The sequence below is a fragment of the Elaeis guineensis genome, chromosome 12, assembly GCF_000442705.2.
Source record: "Elaeis guineensis isolate ETL-2024a chromosome 12, EG11, whole genome shotgun sequence".
In the NCBI taxonomy this organism is placed as follows: domain Eukaryota; kingdom Viridiplantae; phylum Streptophyta; class Magnoliopsida; order Arecales; family Arecaceae; genus Elaeis; species Elaeis guineensis.
This window is the reverse complement of record NC_026004.2, coordinates 50,331,578-50,350,951: the sequence shown is the minus strand read 5'-3', so window position 1 is coordinate 50,350,951 and position 19,374 is coordinate 50,331,578. Positions and strand designations below refer to the sequence as shown.

The window sequence follows — 19,374 nt, the reverse complement described above, 5'->3', positions numbered from 1 at the left end:
GCTGATTGAGTCAAGATTGTTGGTACATAAAATCAGGCTTTCACATTAACAAAATATTTTTTTGTTGCATGAAAGAGTAAGTTGGTGTGTGCATAATTCAGATTGGCATCCCATGAGATGGGACGCCCCTTTCCTAGCCTATGTTTTTTTGTTTAATGCTGAAAATCATATGGGGTGTGGTATTTTATTTTGGCTTCAGATGTTTAGTTGAATGGATGGGATTCAATCAAGTTAGACTTGATATTATCCAAACCCTAATCGCCCCTATCAAGATTGGCGCCACTTGGACCAAGAGTCCAAGTGGTTAAGGTCTCTTAAAAATTGTTTCACGCCATCTTCCTTTGGATTATTTCTCACATACATCGCAGATTAGTGCCTCCCTTTTGGACCCTTGGATGACCTTGTGCACTGATCAAGGGTGGATAAGTGAGGTGCCAATTAGGAAGTTGCATGACCCTTCGGAGAAACATCGGAGAATTAATTTCGAAGAGTCCTTCTATGTGAAGCGACCCTTGAAATTAATTATGATGCTTCCATGTAAGAGATCATGCTTGGATCAACATGTGAAGGGTGGAACAGTGTGAGAATGGGTGTGAGAAATTGATTGGAAGGGCATGAGATGATTGGATAAGCATTCGATCTCCAAATATAAAAGGGGGCGCACACTAGGGTTCAGATTCATTCAGAAAATCCTAATCTCTTTTTTTCTTACACAAGTCTCCCCTCTTGTCCAATTATTTCCTCTTTTCTCTTGTTAGGACAAGTCCTAAAATAGTAAGAACAAGTCCAATTTTAGGACAAGGACCTAGAAAAAGATATAAGGAAGACAAAGAGACAAGAAAGATAAAGATAGGAAGGCTAGGAAGAGAGAAAGGAAGCCCTGAGGTTCTGCTACCCAAAAAATTTTTTGAAGAAAGAATTTAGAGGGAGGAACTATCTTAAGGAGTTAGTGTCTTGATCAAAGCTCCATGTGGATCATCATTGAAGGGTGAACTCGTAGGCGCCTGATGGAGGTTCTGTCAAAATTTTGAAATAAGCATTGTAGGTATTCCTCTATACCTTCAATTATGTTATGAAAATATTTTATATAATTATTAATCATCAAAGAGATCTTCATATAGGGTTTAATATTTAGAATTTTTTAGTTTAAATTTTTGAAATCCATACTTTCGCTGCACCATCATAACCCTACAGTGGTATTAGAGCCGGACCTTGCTTGAGTCAATCTTATGTAGATAATATTCATGCAATGCATGCAATGATTCATGCTATGCAGATGTTCATAGTTTAAAATTAATTATGCTATGAATTATGCTTTAATTATACTTTCATATGATGATATGAATTGATGTATATCTGATCTACCAGTTCATCATTCTGAAATAAGGTTGTCCTAGCATAATAGGGTTGTGCTACAAGGTTGTCCTAGAATGATGAATGTTCATATACCACACTAGCACATATAAAAAGATTAATACTAATATATATTAGTGTGTATTAGTGTTATAAAATTAGAATGTGCATGAGACCAATGAAACTCTCATAAAAATTATATTAAGTAGTAATGATGGCAACTATGGGTTAATCAATTTTTGATCAATTGATCAATTGGTATCTAGAAAAGTACTAAAGATGGTTTTTTAATTAGTTTCATTGACTGACCTGATTAATTTATTGGTATCTAAAGAAAGCAACGGAGAGAACCCCACCTACCTACTTACCTGGCCAATTTGGTTAAGCGATCTTGAAATTGAAATATCCTAATGTTGAAAACACTGCTAAGGGCCTTCCTTCATACTAGGTTAATGTTACATCATGAACTATGGCAAGTTTGTTATGTTACCACAAGACTTGCTATCGGACTGATGTAATATAATCCTGGTATATAGAAGATGCTTACAGTAATTTTGGATATACTACTTTGTTGTATTACCACAAAAGTAGTAATATTCGATTTTGACTGTATTGAAATGTAGGGTCTTACTTAACTAAAATATTAAAATTTATTGTGTTATCACAAAGCTATTAATATTTTAGAGGCCAAGATAATATTGGAAACTACATGAGATGCAATTGAAAAGAGTTTTCTATCTATGAACTCATGAGAATTTGTTGTGTTACCATATGATCTTTATGAAGAATTAGGATCTCAACCCTACTAAGATATATATATTTTATATATTTCGTTCATCATAGTAGAGGGTTATGATATTCGATAAAATAGTGAGAGGCATAATTAAATAAAAGACCTTATTTAATTATATGTGTCATCATCAGTTGGTTGCTTATGTATTGTTTTTTATTTAATATAGATTAAAATTCTACTATGGCATCTTCATTATCGTTGCAAGAAATTTTAGATTTCAACAAGTTGACCAATCTCAATTATGTGGATTGGTTGAAGCATTTGAAAATAGTACTCACTCAGGAGAAGCTTTCATATATTCTTGATATCTCTGAACACAAGTGGTTGGGGATGATGCCACAGAGGAAGAGGTATCCACATATAGGATGTGGAAGAATGATAGTTTGACTGTCAAGTGTATCATACTGACCTCTATGAATAATGAATTATAGAGACAAAATAAAAGCATAGATACTCAATTCATACTCCTCAATCTGAAGGTGTTGTATGGAGAACAGAGTAGGACTGCGAGGTATGAGATATCTAAGCAGTTATTCTGTGTTAGAATGACTGAAAGGTCATCCGTACAAGATCATATTCTTAAGATCATGGACTTGATCACTAGATTGGGTCAATTGGATTTTGTGATGGATGGAGAATTGAGTTAGAATTTGATCCTGTAATCTCTCCCTGAATCATTTGCTCAGTTTGTTGTGAATTATGACATGAACAAACTTAATATCTCTTTTCCTGAGCTGTTAAACATGCTCAAAATAACTAAGAGCCATATATATTAAAAAGGATAAAGCTCCAATTTTTCTTATGGGTAAGACCTCTAAGAAGAAATCAGACATGAAGGGTTCAAAGAAAGCATTGAACCCTAAAGGTGGCAAGATGAAGAAGAAAGGGAAGAAAACTTTTAGATAAGGTACCTACTTTCACTACAGCAAGGTAAGATACTGAAAAAAGAATTGCAAGGATTATCTTGCATCTGTAAAGGCTGGAGCGAGCAATGCACCAAAGGGTATGTATGAGATATATACAATTTTGTCATTAAGTTCTTTCAATTCAGACTCTTAGGTATTGGATACCGCCTGCGATTCTTATATATGCAAGTCATTACAGGAGCTACAGAACATTAGAGTTTTGAAGAAGGGTGACTTCGAGCTCTACAACGTTAGAGAAGATTCCATCCAGGCAGAAGCTGTGGGGATATATATCTTAAAGTTATCTTTTAGAAAAATCTTAGAGTTAAAAAACTATTATTATATGCCTAAGATCATTTGGAATATTATTTTTGTACCATTGCTATTGCAATGAGGATTTGAAATAAATAGAAAGAGCAATAGTTGCTCAATTTCTTATTCTAATAAAATTCTCTATCATGAAATTTTTGATAATGGTCTTTTGATTCTATCTCTTAATGATATTGTTTTTCAAGTTAATGAAAGCAAAAGGCAAAAGAGAGATGATGTAAAGAACACTTTACTCTGGCATTATCGACTTGGTCATATAAGTGAGACAAGAATTAACAAGTTATACAAAGAAGAGTTTTTTGATCCTTATGATTAGAAATTATTAAGTACTTGAGAATCTTGTCTTATAGATTGTTGGGTATAAAATACCCACAGCCGAAGTCCTCAACAGAATCAACGATTCCGCCCACGATGTCGACCTCAAGTAGACTCCGCCCGGACTCCTACGGGAGCTGGGCTCCATCCTCAACGTCAACTGCTAGTAAGCCCCATCCGGGCTCCTACGGGAGCCGGACTTCGCCTTTAACTTTAATTGTAGGAAGACTCCGCCCGGACTCCTACGGGAGCCGGGCTTCGTCCTCGACTCCAACGGCTGCAGACAGACTTCGTCCGGACTCCTACGGGAGCCGGACTCCGCCGACAACTTCGACCTCAAGTAGACTCCGCCCGGACTCCTACGGGAGCCGGGCTCCGTCCTCAACATCAACTGCTAGTAAGCCCCGTCCGGGCTCCTACGGGAGCCGGACTTCGCCTTTAACTTTAATTGCAGAAAGACTCCGCCCGGACTCCTACGGGAGCCGGGCTTCATCCTCGACTCCAACGGCTGCAGACAGACTTCGTCCGGACTCCTACGGGAGCCGGACTCCGCCGACAACTTCGACCTCAAGTAGACTCCGTCCGGACTCCTACGGGAGCCGGGCTCCGTCCTCAACGTCAACTGCTAGTAAGCCCCGTCCGGGCTCCTACGGGCGGGGACTTTGCCTTTAACTTTAATTGCAGGAAAACTCCGCCCGGACTCCTACGGGAGCCGGGCTTCGTCCTCGACTCCAACGGCTGCAGACAGACTTCGTCCGGACTCCTACGGGAGCCGGACTCCGCCGACAACTTCGACCTCAAGTAGACTCCGCCCGGACTCCTACGGGAGCCGGGCTCCGTCCTCAACGTCAACTACTGGTAAGCCCCGTCCGGACTCCTACGGGAGCCGGACTTTGCCTTTAACTTTAATTGCAGGAAGACTCCGCCCGGACTCCTACGAGAGCCGGGCTTCATCCTCGACTCCAACGGCTGCAGACAGACTTCATCCGAACTCCTACGGGAGCCGGACTCCGCCGACAACTTCGACCTCAAGTAGACTCCGCCCGGACTCCTACGGGAGCCGGGCTCCGTCCTCAACGTCAACTGCTGGTAAGCCCCGTCCGGACTCCTACGGGAGCCGGACTTCGCCTTTAACTTTAATTGCAGGAAGACTCCGCCCGGACTCCTACAAGAGCCGGGCTTCGTCCTCGACTCCAACAGCTGCAGACAGACTTCGTCCGGACTCCAACGGGAGCCGGACTCCGCATCTGATTTTGATTGCAGGGGATTCCGCCCGGACTCCTACGGGAGCCGGGTTTCGCCCGTAACTTCAGCTCCGAGAGGGCTCCTCTCGGACTCCCACGGAAGCCGGGCTCCATCCACGACCCCAACCGCAAGGAGGACTCCGCCCGGACTCCTACAAAGGCCGGACTCCGACCGCAGCCAAACTTCAGCCGATGGATCTGCGCCCCCTGGCAGGTCACAATAACAACCATGATCCTGCTCCACTTCCTGCAGCGGATTCCGCGCAGCTCCATCACCCTTGACAGGCCGCAGTAATGGTCGCAGCCCTGCTCCACTTCCTACAACGGATTCCATGCAGCTCCACTACTCCATGGCAGGCCGCAATAACGGCCACGATCCTGCTCCACTTCCTGCGATGGATACCGGGCGATCCACTGGCAAGTCACGACAACGGACGCTGCTCCACTCCTCGCAACTGATTCCACGTGGCGAGCTACGGTGATAGCCATGATTCCGCTCCACTACCCTTCGCAATAAATTCCTCCTGACTATGGGCGGCCCACTACCAGACGGTTACAAACGTCGCCATCAATCCGTTACCTCCTCCGCCTATAAAAGGGGGACCCAGATACGTTATTCTCTAAGCTCTCATTTTTCATCTAAAAACTCTGCTAAATTCTCCGTTCGAGCACTCCATTCTTGTTGAGGCAGAGAACTGACTTGAGCGTCGGAGGGTCTTGCCGGAGCAACCCCACCTCCGATCTAGACTTCCTTTGCAGGTCCCGGCGGCGACCGCGACTTCCCCGACTCCAGCTTCTCCGGCGCAAGCAGATTTTTGCACCAACAGGATTGGCGCCAGAGGAAGGGCCTGTGTCTTCGCAGTACCCTTGTTCTTAAAGGAGCGTTCAACAGAGCCACCTCCGATTGTCTCCTCCGACACCCACTCCTTGTTTCCCCCCGCGGGATCCATACTCGATGCCTCCACGCAAGGTGTCCACGCGACGGTCCACGGCCTCTGCGGCCAGATCTCAGGCTCCGGCCTCCCCTCCTGTTTCTCAACCTCCTCCTCCTCCTCCTCCGGCAGCGGCGGTCGGCACGGAGCAGTTTGACTTGCTGGCACAGCAGGTCAGAGGCCTCGTCGAAGCTGTGCAAGTAATGCAGCAGCAGCAGCCGCAGGCGTCAGCGCACCCGGAAAGGGCGTCTCCGGAATGCCAGAACCCGACGGCGGGGTGGGCCACCTGGGCCAGCCGCCCCGTCCTTCCTGGAAAAACAAACCCAAGAGTAGAGAGCCCTCAATCGGACCACGACTCCACCCCTAGAAGATCCCTGCCCCCGTTCTGCCAGAGGACCCTCGAGACTTGAAGTCGAGAGGATTTCCTGGACCGGAGGCTCCAGGAGATGAACCGGCGGATTGAAGAACTCCACCATGCGCCTCCCGCTTACGGTGAGGATATTTGTACTGACCCTCCCTTCTCCCAAATGATCATGCAGGAACTGATCCCGCCAAACTTCAAGCTTCCCCAGTTCGAAAGCTACGACGGGACTACGGACCCGGTTGATCATCTGGAGGCCTTCCGGACAATGATGCTGCTTCACGGTGCTCCTGATGCCATCTTATGCCGGGTTTTCCCGTCTACCTTGAAGGGAGCGGCGAGGAACTGGTACTCGGCTTTAAAATCGGGTACCATCTTTTCCTTCGACCAAATGAGCCACCAATTTGTGGCCCATTTTGTCAGCAGCCGGCGCCCCCGGAAGGGTTCGGAGTCCCTCATCAACATCAAGCAGAGGGAAGGGGAGTCCATACGGGCATACATCAACTGCTTCAACATCGCGGCGCTGGAGGTCCGGAACTTGGACCAATCAGTCGCCATGGCCGCCCTGAAAGGCGGCCTTCAGAAGAATGATCTTTTGTTCTCCCTGGAGAAGAAGTATCCCAGGGACTTTGCTGATTTGCTGGCTCGGGCTGAAGGATACGCCCGAGCGAAAGAAGCCTTCAAAATGAAGGATGAAGAGACGGCGAGGGAGCGGCAAGCGGGAGACTCGAGTAAACCCGCAGTTGAGAAAAGGCCAAAGGAAGCCTGGCTGCGCTCTCGATCCCCTCCCGGGCATAAGCGCGCCCATACTCCACCCCGGGCGCACAGGCAGAGAAGCCCAGATCGCAGGGTTCGGTGGGGTTCCCCACCAGGGAGATTCCGCAACTACGCCCCCCTCAACGCCTCGAAGGCTCAGGTATTGATGGAGGTCAGGGAGCAGCTCCCTAGGCCGAAGAGGATGCGCACACACCCCGGGAAGCGCAACGCCAACAAGTTCTGCCTCTACCACCGCGACCACGGCCACGACACAGAGGAATGCATCCAGCTCCAGGATGAGATCGAGGAGCTCATTCGGCGAGGTCGACTCGACAGGTTCATCCGCCGCAGGCCTGAGGGTAGAGGAGATCGGCCAAGAGCCCTTCCGCAGCCTAAACCGCCAAGAAGGGAAGAGCAACCCGGGGACCGGCCTCCCATCGTGATCATCGACTCCATCACCGGAGGGCCTCAAGGAGGAGCGGGCCACCCGCGATCGTGGAGCTCGGAATACCTGTAAATGTATCACTTACGATTTCACCTTGAATCTAAATTTCTTTCTACTTAACGTACTTTTCCCATCTGGCGTGGATTAATTATGACTGGATATGACCCCTCCAAAAACAAAGTTATGTCAGGAACGGGGGAGAACCCCGCCCAAGCACACCCAAAATGAAAGTCCGACTATCTCAAAATCGGATGGGGGGAGAGGCCTTACAATGCCCTAATGTGCCCCCACAGCCATGTCAGGAACAGGAGGAGAACCTCGTCCTGACATGAGCAAAGTCAAAGGCCCGATTCTTTTAGACCGGATGGGGGGAGAGGCATTACAACGCCCTAATGTTTCCCCACAGCCATGTCAGGAACAGGAGGAGAACCTCGTCCTGACATGAGCAAAGTTAAAGGCCCGGTTCTTTTAGACCGGATTGGGGGAGAGGCCTTACAATGCCCTAATGTGCCCCCACAGTCATGTCAGGAATAGGAGGAGAACCTCGTCCTGACATGAGCAAAGTCAAAGGCCCGGTTCTTTTAGACCGGATGGGGGGAGAGGCCTTACAACGCCCTAATGTACCCCCACAGCCATGTCAGGAACAGGAGGAGAACCTCATCCTGACATGAGTAAAGTCAAAGGCCCAATTCTTTTAGATCGGATGGGGGGAGAGGCCTTACAGTACCCTAACGCGCCCCCACAGCCATGTCAGGAACAGGAGGAGGACCTCGTCCTGACATGGGCAAAGTCGAAGGCCCGGTTCTTTCAGACCGGATGGGGGGAGAGGCCTTACAACACCCTAACGCACCCCCACAGCCAAGCCGGGAACGGGAGGGGAACCTCGCCCCGGCTCGAGCGAAGGGGAAGGCCCGGACTCCTACGGGAGCCGGGTTCCATCCACGATGCCAAGAAAGACTTCACCCGGACTCCTACGGGAGCCGGGTTCCGTCCACGACGCCAAGGAAGACTTCACCCGGACTCCTACGGGAGCCAGGTTTCATCCACGACGCCAAGGAAGACTTCACCCGGACTCCTACGGGAGCTGGGTTCCATCCACGACGCCAAGGAAGACTTCGCCTGGACTCCTACGGGAGCCGAGTTCCGTCCACGATGCCAAGGAAGACTTCCCCCGGACTCCTACGGGAGCCGGGTTCCATCCGCGACGCCACGGAAGACTTCACCCGGACTCCTACGGGAGCCGGGTTCCGTCCACGACGCCAAGGAAGACTTCATCCGGACTCCTACGGGAGCCGGATTTCGTCCACGACGCCAAGGAAGACTTCACCCAGACTCCTACGGGAGCCGGGTTCCGTCCACGACGCCAAGGAAGACTTCGCCCGGACTCCTACGGGAGCCAGGTTTCGTCCGCAACGCCAAGGAAGACTTCACCCGGACTCCTACGGGAGTCGGGTTCCGTCCACGACGCCAAGAAAGACTTCTCCTGGACTCCTACGGGAGCCGGGTTCCGTCCGCGACGCCAAGGAAGACTTCACCCGAACTCCTACGGGAGCCGGGTTCCATCCACGACGCCAAGGAAGACTTCACCCGAACTCCTACGGGAGCCGGGTTCCATCCACGACGTCAAGAAAGACTTCACCCGGACTCCTACGAGAGCCGGGTTCCGTCCACGACACCAAGGAAGACTTCACCCAGACTCCTACGGGAGCCGAGCTCCGTCAACGATGCCAAGGAAGATTCCACCCGGACTCCTACGGGAGCCGGGTTCCACCCATGACATCTGCAGCAAGAGCTGATGGTGGCGAAGCCCGGTCGCCCAACAAGATCGGGTGAAAAGAAAAAGCCCCTCATTGGCACCTCCTCGCTCCTACGCAACCCCGCGAAAAGCAGGGGAAGGCCTTCACTCCAAGAAGAGGAGGAAAATTAAAAAGGAAGGATGACGAACTACGGCGGGAACGGATGAAGGATGAACCACACCAAAAGACCTAAAGGACTTCTTCCCAACTGAAACGGAGAGCTCCTACCGAACACCTCCGGCCACTAAAAAGACTTTCGACACCGGTTAGGAAGACAACGACATCCCCAAAATAATACGGAGCCCGGACGGCCAAGCTCAGGCTCGCGGCCATGTACGACGAGAAAGGCGAGCTAACGCATCGACGACCGGGCGCCCCTTAACGACGTCTACATCAGACAAGTCAGATGACAAGAAAGGTTCAGCGGGCAGCAATTTAGTACAACGCGCGGACGAGGTAACACAAAACACTTTTTTTTATTCCATTTCCGATATACACACTACAAAGCTCGGAAGGCCAAGGAAAGAAAGGCAAAACGACAAAAAGGAAGTAAATACATGAAAAGATAGAAAGACAAAAAGAGCTCTAAGGAGGTCCTGCTCCCTCCGACCTAGAATTATTTACTCCGTCTCTTAACCAGGACTGTCTCAGATTCTCAATTTCTTCTTCTAGCTCTTCCCTCTTCCGCAGCGCGTCCTGGAGCGCCCGACGAAGTTGCTGGCTCTCAGCCTCCGCCTCTCGATGCCTCTTCCTCAAGACCTCAGATTCCGCCTCTGCGTCCGCGACGGCCCGCCGCTTGAGTGCCAGTTGGATCTTCACTTGTTGCAGCTCGGCTGTCTTTTCCCCGAGGGAGATAGAAATCCCCTCAATGGTGCCTCTTAGGGCTTGGAGCTCTTTAGAATCTTGGGCGGAAGTAAGCTGTGCCCTGTTAGCCAGCTGCCTCTGGAGACGGACGACTTCGTTGGCCGCCGTCCTGAATCTCCCTTTATACTCTTCCACCTGCCTGCACCAGCTAGCCCGCTGCACGTCGTGGCTCACCTCGACGTCCTGAACCTGCTGCTGAAGGTCGGAGACCTTCTGCGACCACCTCTGTTCATCATCGACCCGGGCCAAGAGCCGGGATGAATTTCCTTCCAGCTGGCCGATCTTCCCCTTCGCAGCTGACAGTTCCACCTTGAGGGCGCTGATCCTGGCGGCCTGGGCCCAAATTCGATCGCTGGCGCTCTTCTTACATTCCTCGAGTTCCTTTGCGAAGTTCGCCTTCCTCCGGCTATATTCCATGATCCCCTTCACATGGAGACTCCGAAAGTGGGTGGCCTCAGCGGTGGCTTCAGAGTGACCTTCTCTCGATTTGCAGAGCTCGCCTTCCGTCTTCTTCAACTTCTTTGTCAGGTGAAGGACTTCCTTCTTCAGCCGCTGGATCGTCGATTTCAGCGGGACCCCCAGGGGCAGGGGGAGCGCTTCTGCAGGGCACTGCCATCGGAAGGCAAAAGCGTCAAAGCATGACTTATTGCAAGAAGAAAAGCAGAGAGAAGGAGGGAGGGGGAAGGAGAAGCCGTCCGCAACAAGAAATTCAACTTTATTGATTGAATGGTTTTTAAAGACAAACGGAAAAGAAAAATTGTGACGAAGTAAAGGTACAAGATCAGAGGTCTCAGACCTCAGGGGCGGGGGGTGGAGAACTCGGCGTGGGGGCTGCGACAGCAGTGGCAGCTGACGAGGGGCCGGCCTCGTCCTTAGACTCCTCGCCTAGGAAGCTGAGGTCGAGCTCTGGGAATTTTCTGGCCACCTTCTCTTGGCAGAGCTCGAACCCCTTAATGAACGTTTCCTGGCCGAACTGGACATTCAGGTCCCTCATCTCCGTGGAGGCCTTGAATTCCTCCACCGCAAGGGCTCTGGCCTCCGAGACCAGGACCGGAGTTTGCTCGATCAAGTGGGCGACCTCGGCCTCCGCCTTCCTCGCCGATTCCTCCAAGATCTGCCTCTCCTCCTCCCGGGCTTTCTTCTCCCTTTCCAGGGCCTCCTGGAGGGCGGCTACTTCGGCCGTCTTTGCTTGGAGGCGAGCAACCTCCGCCTGACAGCGTTCCTCCACCTGGAGGATGTCCCTCCTCGTGCGGCTCACCGCCTCGATATAGGCGAGGAGCTGGTGCCCAATCTGCAAGGACGGCTAGGGAATCAGAACAAAGGCCGAATAGCCATGTAAATGAAGAGTCGCTTACCTCAAGGAAGGACCCCAAAGAATCCCAAGCCCGCTGCTCAGGATCGGCGCGGTCGATCCTCTCCACGACGTCAGGCAGAATGCAGCCGTCGATCAGCCGCCTGATCAGGTCCCTATCGTTGAAGGGATTCTCCGACCCCTCTTCGGAGCAGAGGGACTCATCCGCAGCATTTCGGCGGCTACTCGCACTGCGGGCCACCGATTTCCTTCTTTTCCCCGCGGCGGGCGCCTCTGTAGGGCGAACCCCTGGAGCGGGGGCCCCAGTCGGCGGAATCCTCGAGGAGGCCCGGGGGGCCATTGGCTCGGCATCCGAGAGAATGTCGATGGCCGGGGTCACCTGGACGGGTGCAGCTAAGCTCGTCTCCTCCGCCCTGGCCCTCTTCGCCGATCCGGAGGTCGCAGCGCCCTTTCTCTTGTGGGCCCTCATGCCCCTGGCGAGCATCCGCACTGCTTCGGCGTCCATTCCTAAAAAAAAAAAAAAAACAAAACAAAAGAAGAGAAGAAAAAGAGAGAGAGAAAAGGAAAAAAGAAAAAGAAGCAAACCAATCAGTCAAAAAAAAAAAAAAAGAAAAAAAAAAGAGAAAAGAAAGAAGAGAGAGAAAGAAACAGAGGGGAAAGAGAGAGAGAAGGAAGAGGAGGAGGAAGGCATGAAAAGAGAAGATAAGGTAAAAGATGAATACTCGCTGGATCCTGGGGACTCAGGCCGATGTTGAAAAGAAACTGCTCCCTCAGAAGATTGGGAAGGGAAGCAGCGGAATAAGCTAGAAGCTTCTGGGCGGCCTGGAGGTCATCCTTCCCCAGGCTGGGAGCCCGACGGACAGAATCCCTCAGAGAGCCCCAAGGGGGCAGGCCCAGTTTTAGGGTCGGGCAGTGGACAAAGAAGTATTTCCCCTTCCAATTGTGGATCGAAGAAGGGGCGCCTTTCAGCAACCCCTTCTTATCGAACTGGGGGGAGAAGTACCACCAGTCCTTCGCCGAAGGATGGCGCTTGAAGGTATAGAAGTGCCTAAATAAGGAGAGGGACGGCTGGACCTCGACTACGTGGCAGAGGGAGAGAAATCCTATCAAAAACCTAAAAGAATTCGGGGCCACGGAAGCCAAGGAGATGTCCAAGAAACGGAAGAGGGCAACGACAAAGGAAGGAAGCGGAAGCCGGAGTCTGGCACGGAATGCTTCCTGGTACAAACAAAAGCGACCGGGAGGAGGAGTGCTGGCCCGATCAGAAGGGCCAGGCAGCTCTAGGTCGTACTCCGGAGGAACTCCGTACTGAACCCTTATCAGAAGGAGTTCCTCCGAGGTCAGGGAACACGGAATGGCGCCCGGCGTGAAAACCGGGCGGAGCCCAGCCCCAGACGCGGGTTCGTCTGCAGAGACGGGGACCTGGGGGTTTGAGGCAGAAGAACTCCCGGAACTGCAGGGAGCAGAAGAGCCGGAAGACATTTCGAGTAGTTTCGAAAGGGGGCTCTAAAGGACCCTAAGAAGACGGACGGAAGGGAGAACGAGAGGCCACAGGAAGCTAACTCGGAGGGATGCAAAAAGATAATGACAGAAAAGAAGTCCCTAGGTGGTGAGAAGAAGGTTGGCGGTGCTGGAACTAACCTATATCGCTCTGAGGGACCTGAGGGACGAAAACAGAAGACGCCTACGGCTCGAGAAGACGCCCACTGAAACAGGGCTCTCGAAGAGAAGGCAGACACTGGTAAGAACTCAGGAACGGAGTAGGGCACCTAAAGGTGGGAGGACGAGTTTAAATAGACCCTGGGATCCGGCACCATAATGATCGCGAATCCCCCCAAGCCAGCCCGCATCCGACACGTGTCCCACTCCCCCTGGTAGGCGGCTAAAAGCGGCTGGCGGTTGGCAGGGCCATTATTGCACCGTACCTGGGCCAACGTTCCTGCAGGAATTTCGAAGAGTCCCTTCATACCGCCCTAATTCGAAAAGACTCCGGCACGCGTGCAATTAATGCCCAAAATATCTGGGGGCAGCAGTGCGTGGGATTCGAGGGGACGGCTTCGACTGTACCCATCTCTCTGTACTTCCTTTGTTCGAAATTCAAACTCGGAAGTAGGGGGACTGGTGTTGGGTATAAAATACCCACAGCCGAAGTCCTCAACAGAATCAACGATTCTGCCCACGATGTCGACCTCAAGTAGACTCCGCCCGGACTCCTACGGGAGCCGGGCTCCGTCCTCAACGTCAACTGCTAGTAAGCCCCGTCCGGGCTCCTACGGGAGCCGGACTTCGCCTTTAACTTTAATTGCAGGAAGACTCCGCTCGGACTCCTATGAGAGCCGGGCTTCGTCCTCGACTCCAATGGCTGCAGACAGACTTCGTCCGGACTCCTACGGGAGCCGGACTCCGCCGACAACTTCGACCTCAAGTAGACTCCGCCCGGACTCCTCGGGAGCCGGGCTCCGTCCTCAACGTCAACTGCTAGTAAGCCCCGTCCGGGCTTCTACGAGAGCCAGACTTCGCCTTTAACTTTAATTGCAGGAAGACTCCGCCCGGACTCCTATGGGAGCCGGGCTTCATCCTCGACTCCAACGGCTGCAGACAGACTTCGTCCGGACTCCTACGGGAGCCGGACTCCGTCGACAACTTCGACCTCAAGTAGACTCCGCCCGAACTCCTACGGGAGCCGGGCTCCGTCCTCAACGTCAACTGCTAGTAAGCCCCGTCCGGGCTCCTACGGGAGCCGGACTTTGCCTTTAACTTTAATTGCAGGAAGACTCCGCCCGGACTCCTACGGGAGCCGGGCTTCATCCTCGACTCCAACGGCTGCAGACAGACTTCGTCCGGACTCCTACGGGAGCCGGACTCCACCGACAACTTCAACCTCAAGTAGACTCCGCCCGGACTCCTACGGGAGCCGGGCTCCATCCTCAACGTCAACTGCTGGTAAGCCCCGTCCGGACTCCTACGTGAGCCGGACTTCGCCTTTAACTTTAATTGCAGGAAGACTCCGTCCGGACTCCTACGAGAGCCGGGCTTCATCCTCGACTCCAACGGCTGCAGACAGACTTCGTCCGGACTCCTACGGGAGCCGGACTCCGCCGACAACTTCGACCTCAAGTAGACTTCGCCCGGACTCCTACGGGAGCTGGGCTCCGTCCTCAACGTCAACTGCTGGTAAGCCCCGTCCGGACTCCTACGGGAGCCGGACTTTGCCTTTAACTTTAATTGCAGGAAGACTCCGTCCGGACTCCTACGAGAGCCGGGCTTCATCCTCGACTCCAACAGCTGCAGACAGACTTCGTCCGGACTCCTACGGGAGCCGGACTCCGCATCTGATTTTGATTGCAGGGGATTCCGCCCGGACTCCTACGGGAGCCGGGTTCCGCCCGCAACTTCAGCTCCGAGAGGGCTCCGCCCGGACTCCCACGGAAGTCGGGCTCCATCCACGACCCCAACCGCAAGGAGGACTCCACCCGGACTCCTACAGAGGCCGGACTCCGACCACAGCCGAACTTCAGCCGATGGATCTGCGCCCCCTGGCAGGTCACAATAACAACCATGATCCTGCTCCACTTCCTGCGGCGGATTCCGCGCAGCTCCATCACCCCTGACAGGCCGCAGTAACGGTCGCAGCCCTGCTCCACTTCTTACAACGGATTCCGTGCAGCTCCACTACTCCATGGCAGGCCGCAATAACGGCCACGATCCTGCTCCACTTCCTGCGACGGATACCGGGCGATTCTCCCATCCGCTGGCAAGTCACGACAACGGACGCTGCTCCACTCCTCGCAACTGATTCCACGTGGCGAGCTACGGTGATAGCCACGATTCCGCTCCACTACCCTTCGCAATAAATTCCTCCTGACTATGGGCGGCCCACTACCAGACGATTACAAACGTCGCCATCAATCCGTTACCTCCTCCGCCTATAAAAGGGGGACCCAGATACGTTATTCTCTAAGCTCTCATTTTTCATCTAAAAACTCTGCTAAATTCTCCGTTCGAGCACTCCATTCTTGTTGAGGCAGAGAACTGACTTGAGCGTCAGAGGGTCTTGCCGGAGCAACCCCACCTCCGGTCTAGACTTCCTTTGCAGGTCCCAGCGGCGACCGCGACTTCTCCGACTCCAGCTTCTCCGGCGCAAGCAGATTTTTGCACCAACATAGATAAAATAATCAAGACTCCATTTAGTGGACATAGAGAAAGGACAAATGAGTTATTAGGACTTGTATATACAAACATATGTAGTCCTATGACAACTGAAGCCAGAAGAGGATACTCTTATTTTATTATGTTCACTAATGATTTATCTAAATTTGGATATGTGTATCTTATGAAACATAAATTTGAAACCTTTGATAAATTTAAAGAGTATCAAAGTATGGTCGAGAAACAAACTGAAAAAAATATTAAAATTCTTCTATCTGATTGAGAAGAAAAATACTTGTCCAGTAAATTTTTAGATCATCTTAAAGAAAAAAAAAATCTCTCAGAATGAACCCCTCCTTATATACCACAATTAAATGGTGTAGCAGAAAGGATGAATTGTACTTTATTAGATATAGTGTGGTCCATGATGTACCTTGCAGACTTGTCTATTTTCTTCTGAAGATATGTCCTAGAGATTGTTGTCTATATTCTGAATAGCATTCCTTCAAAATCTATGCCAAGCACTCCATATGAGATGTGGAGAGGAAAAAAATCTAATCTTAAGTATCTTAAGATATGGGGCTGTCCGGCTTATGTTAAAAAAAAATTTGGACATAAGCTAAGTGCTAGGACAGATAAATGCTTATTTGTAGGTTATTCTAAAGAGAGTATATGATACCTCTTTTACCATCTTATTGAATAAAAGGTGTTTGTTAGTAAACATGCTACTTTTATAGAAAAAGAGTTAATCCTAGGAAAAGACAGTGGGAGAGAAATTGAATTTGAAGAAGTTCAAGACCTACAAATAGAAGCACAAGATATTCCTCAACCAGAAGTATCCATTAATGAGGAACAACTATAAAACACACCCCTTCTCTAAAGGTTAGAAAGAGTGCGAAATGCACCTTTGAGGAGCAGGTTCATTATTGAGAATAATGAAGCCCACATCATTGAGAATGATAAAACTCTGACCTATACGGAAGCTGTTATGAGTAAGGATTCAGATAAATGGCTAGAGACTATGAAATTCAAATTGGACTCAATATACTCTAATCAAATATGAACTTTGGTTGATGCACCAGAGAGTGTGATCCCTATTAAATGCAAATGGGTCTATAAGAACAAGATTAGAGCAGATGACCAAGTCAAAACCTATAAAGCCAGATTGGTGGCTAAAGGTAGCCAGATTGGTGGCTAAAGATTTCAGGCAAAAATAGAGTATTGATTATGATAAAACATTTTCACCTGTTGTGATGCTCAAATCTATATAGATTATGCTTGCAATATCAGCATGCCATGATTATGAAATTTGGCAAATGGATGTAAAAACCACCTTCCTTAATGGTTATCTCGAGGAAGAGGTTTACATATCTCAGCCATTAGGATTTATCTCAAGTGAGAGAGCAAATCAGGTATGCAAGATTAAAAAATCTATTTGTGGATTAAAGCAGGTCTTGAAGAGTTGGAACATCTACTTTGATATTACAGTCAAAGAGTTTGACTTTATCAAAAATGTGGATGAACCTTGTATGTACAAAAAGACTAGTGGAAGTGCCATTATCTTTTTAGTTTTATATATGGATGACATGCTTTTCATTGGAAATAATATCTCAATATTACAATCAATCAAAATATGGCTATCAAGTAAGTTTTCTATAAAGGACTTGGGCGAAGCATCCTATATATTAAGTATAAAGATCTATAAGGATAGATCTAAGAGGATGTTAGGCTTATCCCAATCCAGATATATAGACTTTATGCTAAAAAGGTTTAGCATGGATGGGAGTAAAAGAGGTTACTTACCTATGAGTCAATGCATACATCTCTCTAAAAGATGTCTCTTAAAACATCGGAAGAAAGAAATAGAATGAGTTCTATTCCTTATGCTTCGGCAGTAGAGTCAATTATGTATGCTATGCTATGTATTAGGCCTGATGTTGCCTATACCTTAGGCATAGTTAGTAGATTTCAGACTGATCCTGGTCAGGATCATTAAAAAGTAGTGAAAAATATTCTTAAATACTTAAAAAGGACTAAGAATTTTTTCTGATATATGGAGAATTTGATCTAAAATTAGAAGGGTATTCTGACTCTAGTTTTCATCATATCCTGATGATAGCAAGTCCACTTCAGGGTATGTCTTTACCCCAAATGGTAGAGTAGTAAGTTGAAAAAATTCTAAATAGCAGACTATAGCTGACTCAACCACTGAGATAGAGTACATAGCTGCAAGTGAAGCCACCAAAAAAGTTGTCTGGATGAAAAAGCTCATCACTGAATTGGGTGTCATTCTTGAGATCAATAATCTAGCACCACTTTACTGTGATAATACTAGAGCAGTTGCTCAAGCTAAAGAATCGAGGTCTCGTCATAAATCCAAGCACATTCTAAAGTGCTTCCATCTCATTCGTAAAATAGTCAAAAGATAAGATGTAGTCATTGAACAAGTAGATACAAATAATAACATACAAGATCCGTTCACTAAGGCTCTACTATAGCAGCAGTTCGATCGCTACTTTGATTGTATGGGGATAAAATATAAGAGTGATTGACTTTAGTACAAGTGGGAGATTGAAAGGAATATGCCTTATAACCCAAATAAAATTTATATTTTGATGGATTTTTCTTTGTAATCTTTCAGACCCATGTAATTGACACTTTATGAATAAATATAAGATATTTATTTTTCATCATATGTTGCATCTTACATTCATAATAATTATGATGAACCTCATAAATTAAGACAATGATTTTAAGATTATGATGAGATCATACCTATAAGATCTAAAATCTTAAAATTTTGATTTAGAATATTTATAGTCATAAGAATATTGAGTAGGGAATCAATATTCTGGATAGACTGGCACTTCCTATGTATGCTCAATGGAGAGGGTGGCTGATCTCATAGGTCACTTATGTGAGACACTAATACAAGGATGTAGGTGCTCATTAGAAAATGAGTTTACTGAATTGATCTGACTTAAGAAACATCTTATAGAATCAACTTATCCGTCAAAAGATATTTTCTTATAGTGAGAGTTGTGCATGTAATCCTTTGACCTGAGACTACCATAAAACCTTATATATATGAATCCGTATTTTGTTCATACTCATTCATGACTTAGTCATGTATGGGATGTTCTAGATATAGTGGAATGTATATGGAGATTTTGAGTAGGTTAATATTGAATCGATCACTCCTGGTAAGAGGAGATCGCATCTTACTTGCTCCAATCGACTAACGATTCAGGGAGTCTTTGATCAAAGTGGAATGAAAATTAGAAAAAAAATTTAATATTTTAATAATTGAATCATCATTATAAGATTAAAAAAATATGACTATAATATTGGATTTGACATCATTCCATATCTAGAGTCATATTCGAGATGCAGGTTGATCGCAAAATCGAATTGTACGGTAACTTACCACTGAATAATATTTTTGATATTTTTATCAAAATTTTGTATCTTTTAGATAGACATAATACATTGCTAGATATCAATCTTATTTTATAATTTTGATCAAATTAAAGAGTTTAATTCGATCGCTAATTAGAAAGGATTCTAATTGCTGAAATTGGATTAGCTCGATTGGACCTAAATCGATTAGATAGAAGTTTAATCAAATTAGATCAACTTACATTCAGATTTACTATTGGCTAGATGTGGAACCTAATAGGTCATACACAAAAAAAATTGATTAGAGATCTAATTGGATTAGATCATGTTTGCAAGATGAACATGCTAGCACATGTTGCGAACACTAACTCCTTGTTTCGAATCAGATTCGAATTTGGTTCCAGATTGGGCTAATTAAAT

The 19,374-nt window shown here is 48.2% G+C and overlaps 1 protein-coding gene across 1 annotated transcript in view; it reads right to left on the bottom strand.

Moving 5' to 3' along the window:
• Positions 1 to 3,066: 3,066 nt before the first annotated feature.
• LOC140852847 (uncharacterized) overlaps positions 3,067 to 19,374 on the bottom strand; it is an 84,757-nt gene continuing 68,449 nt past the window's right edge. The window contains exons 2-4 of the mRNA XM_073246402.1: positions 11,450 to 11,694; positions 11,140 to 11,385; positions 3,067 to 3,084 (exon numbers count right to left, since the gene is read on the bottom strand). Of these exons, the coding sequence (XP_073102503.1) occupies positions 3,067 to 3,084; positions 11,140 to 11,385; positions 11,450 to 11,694 (509 nt within the window). The remainder of the gene's footprint in view (positions 3,085 to 11,139; positions 11,386 to 11,449; positions 11,695 to 19,374) is intronic.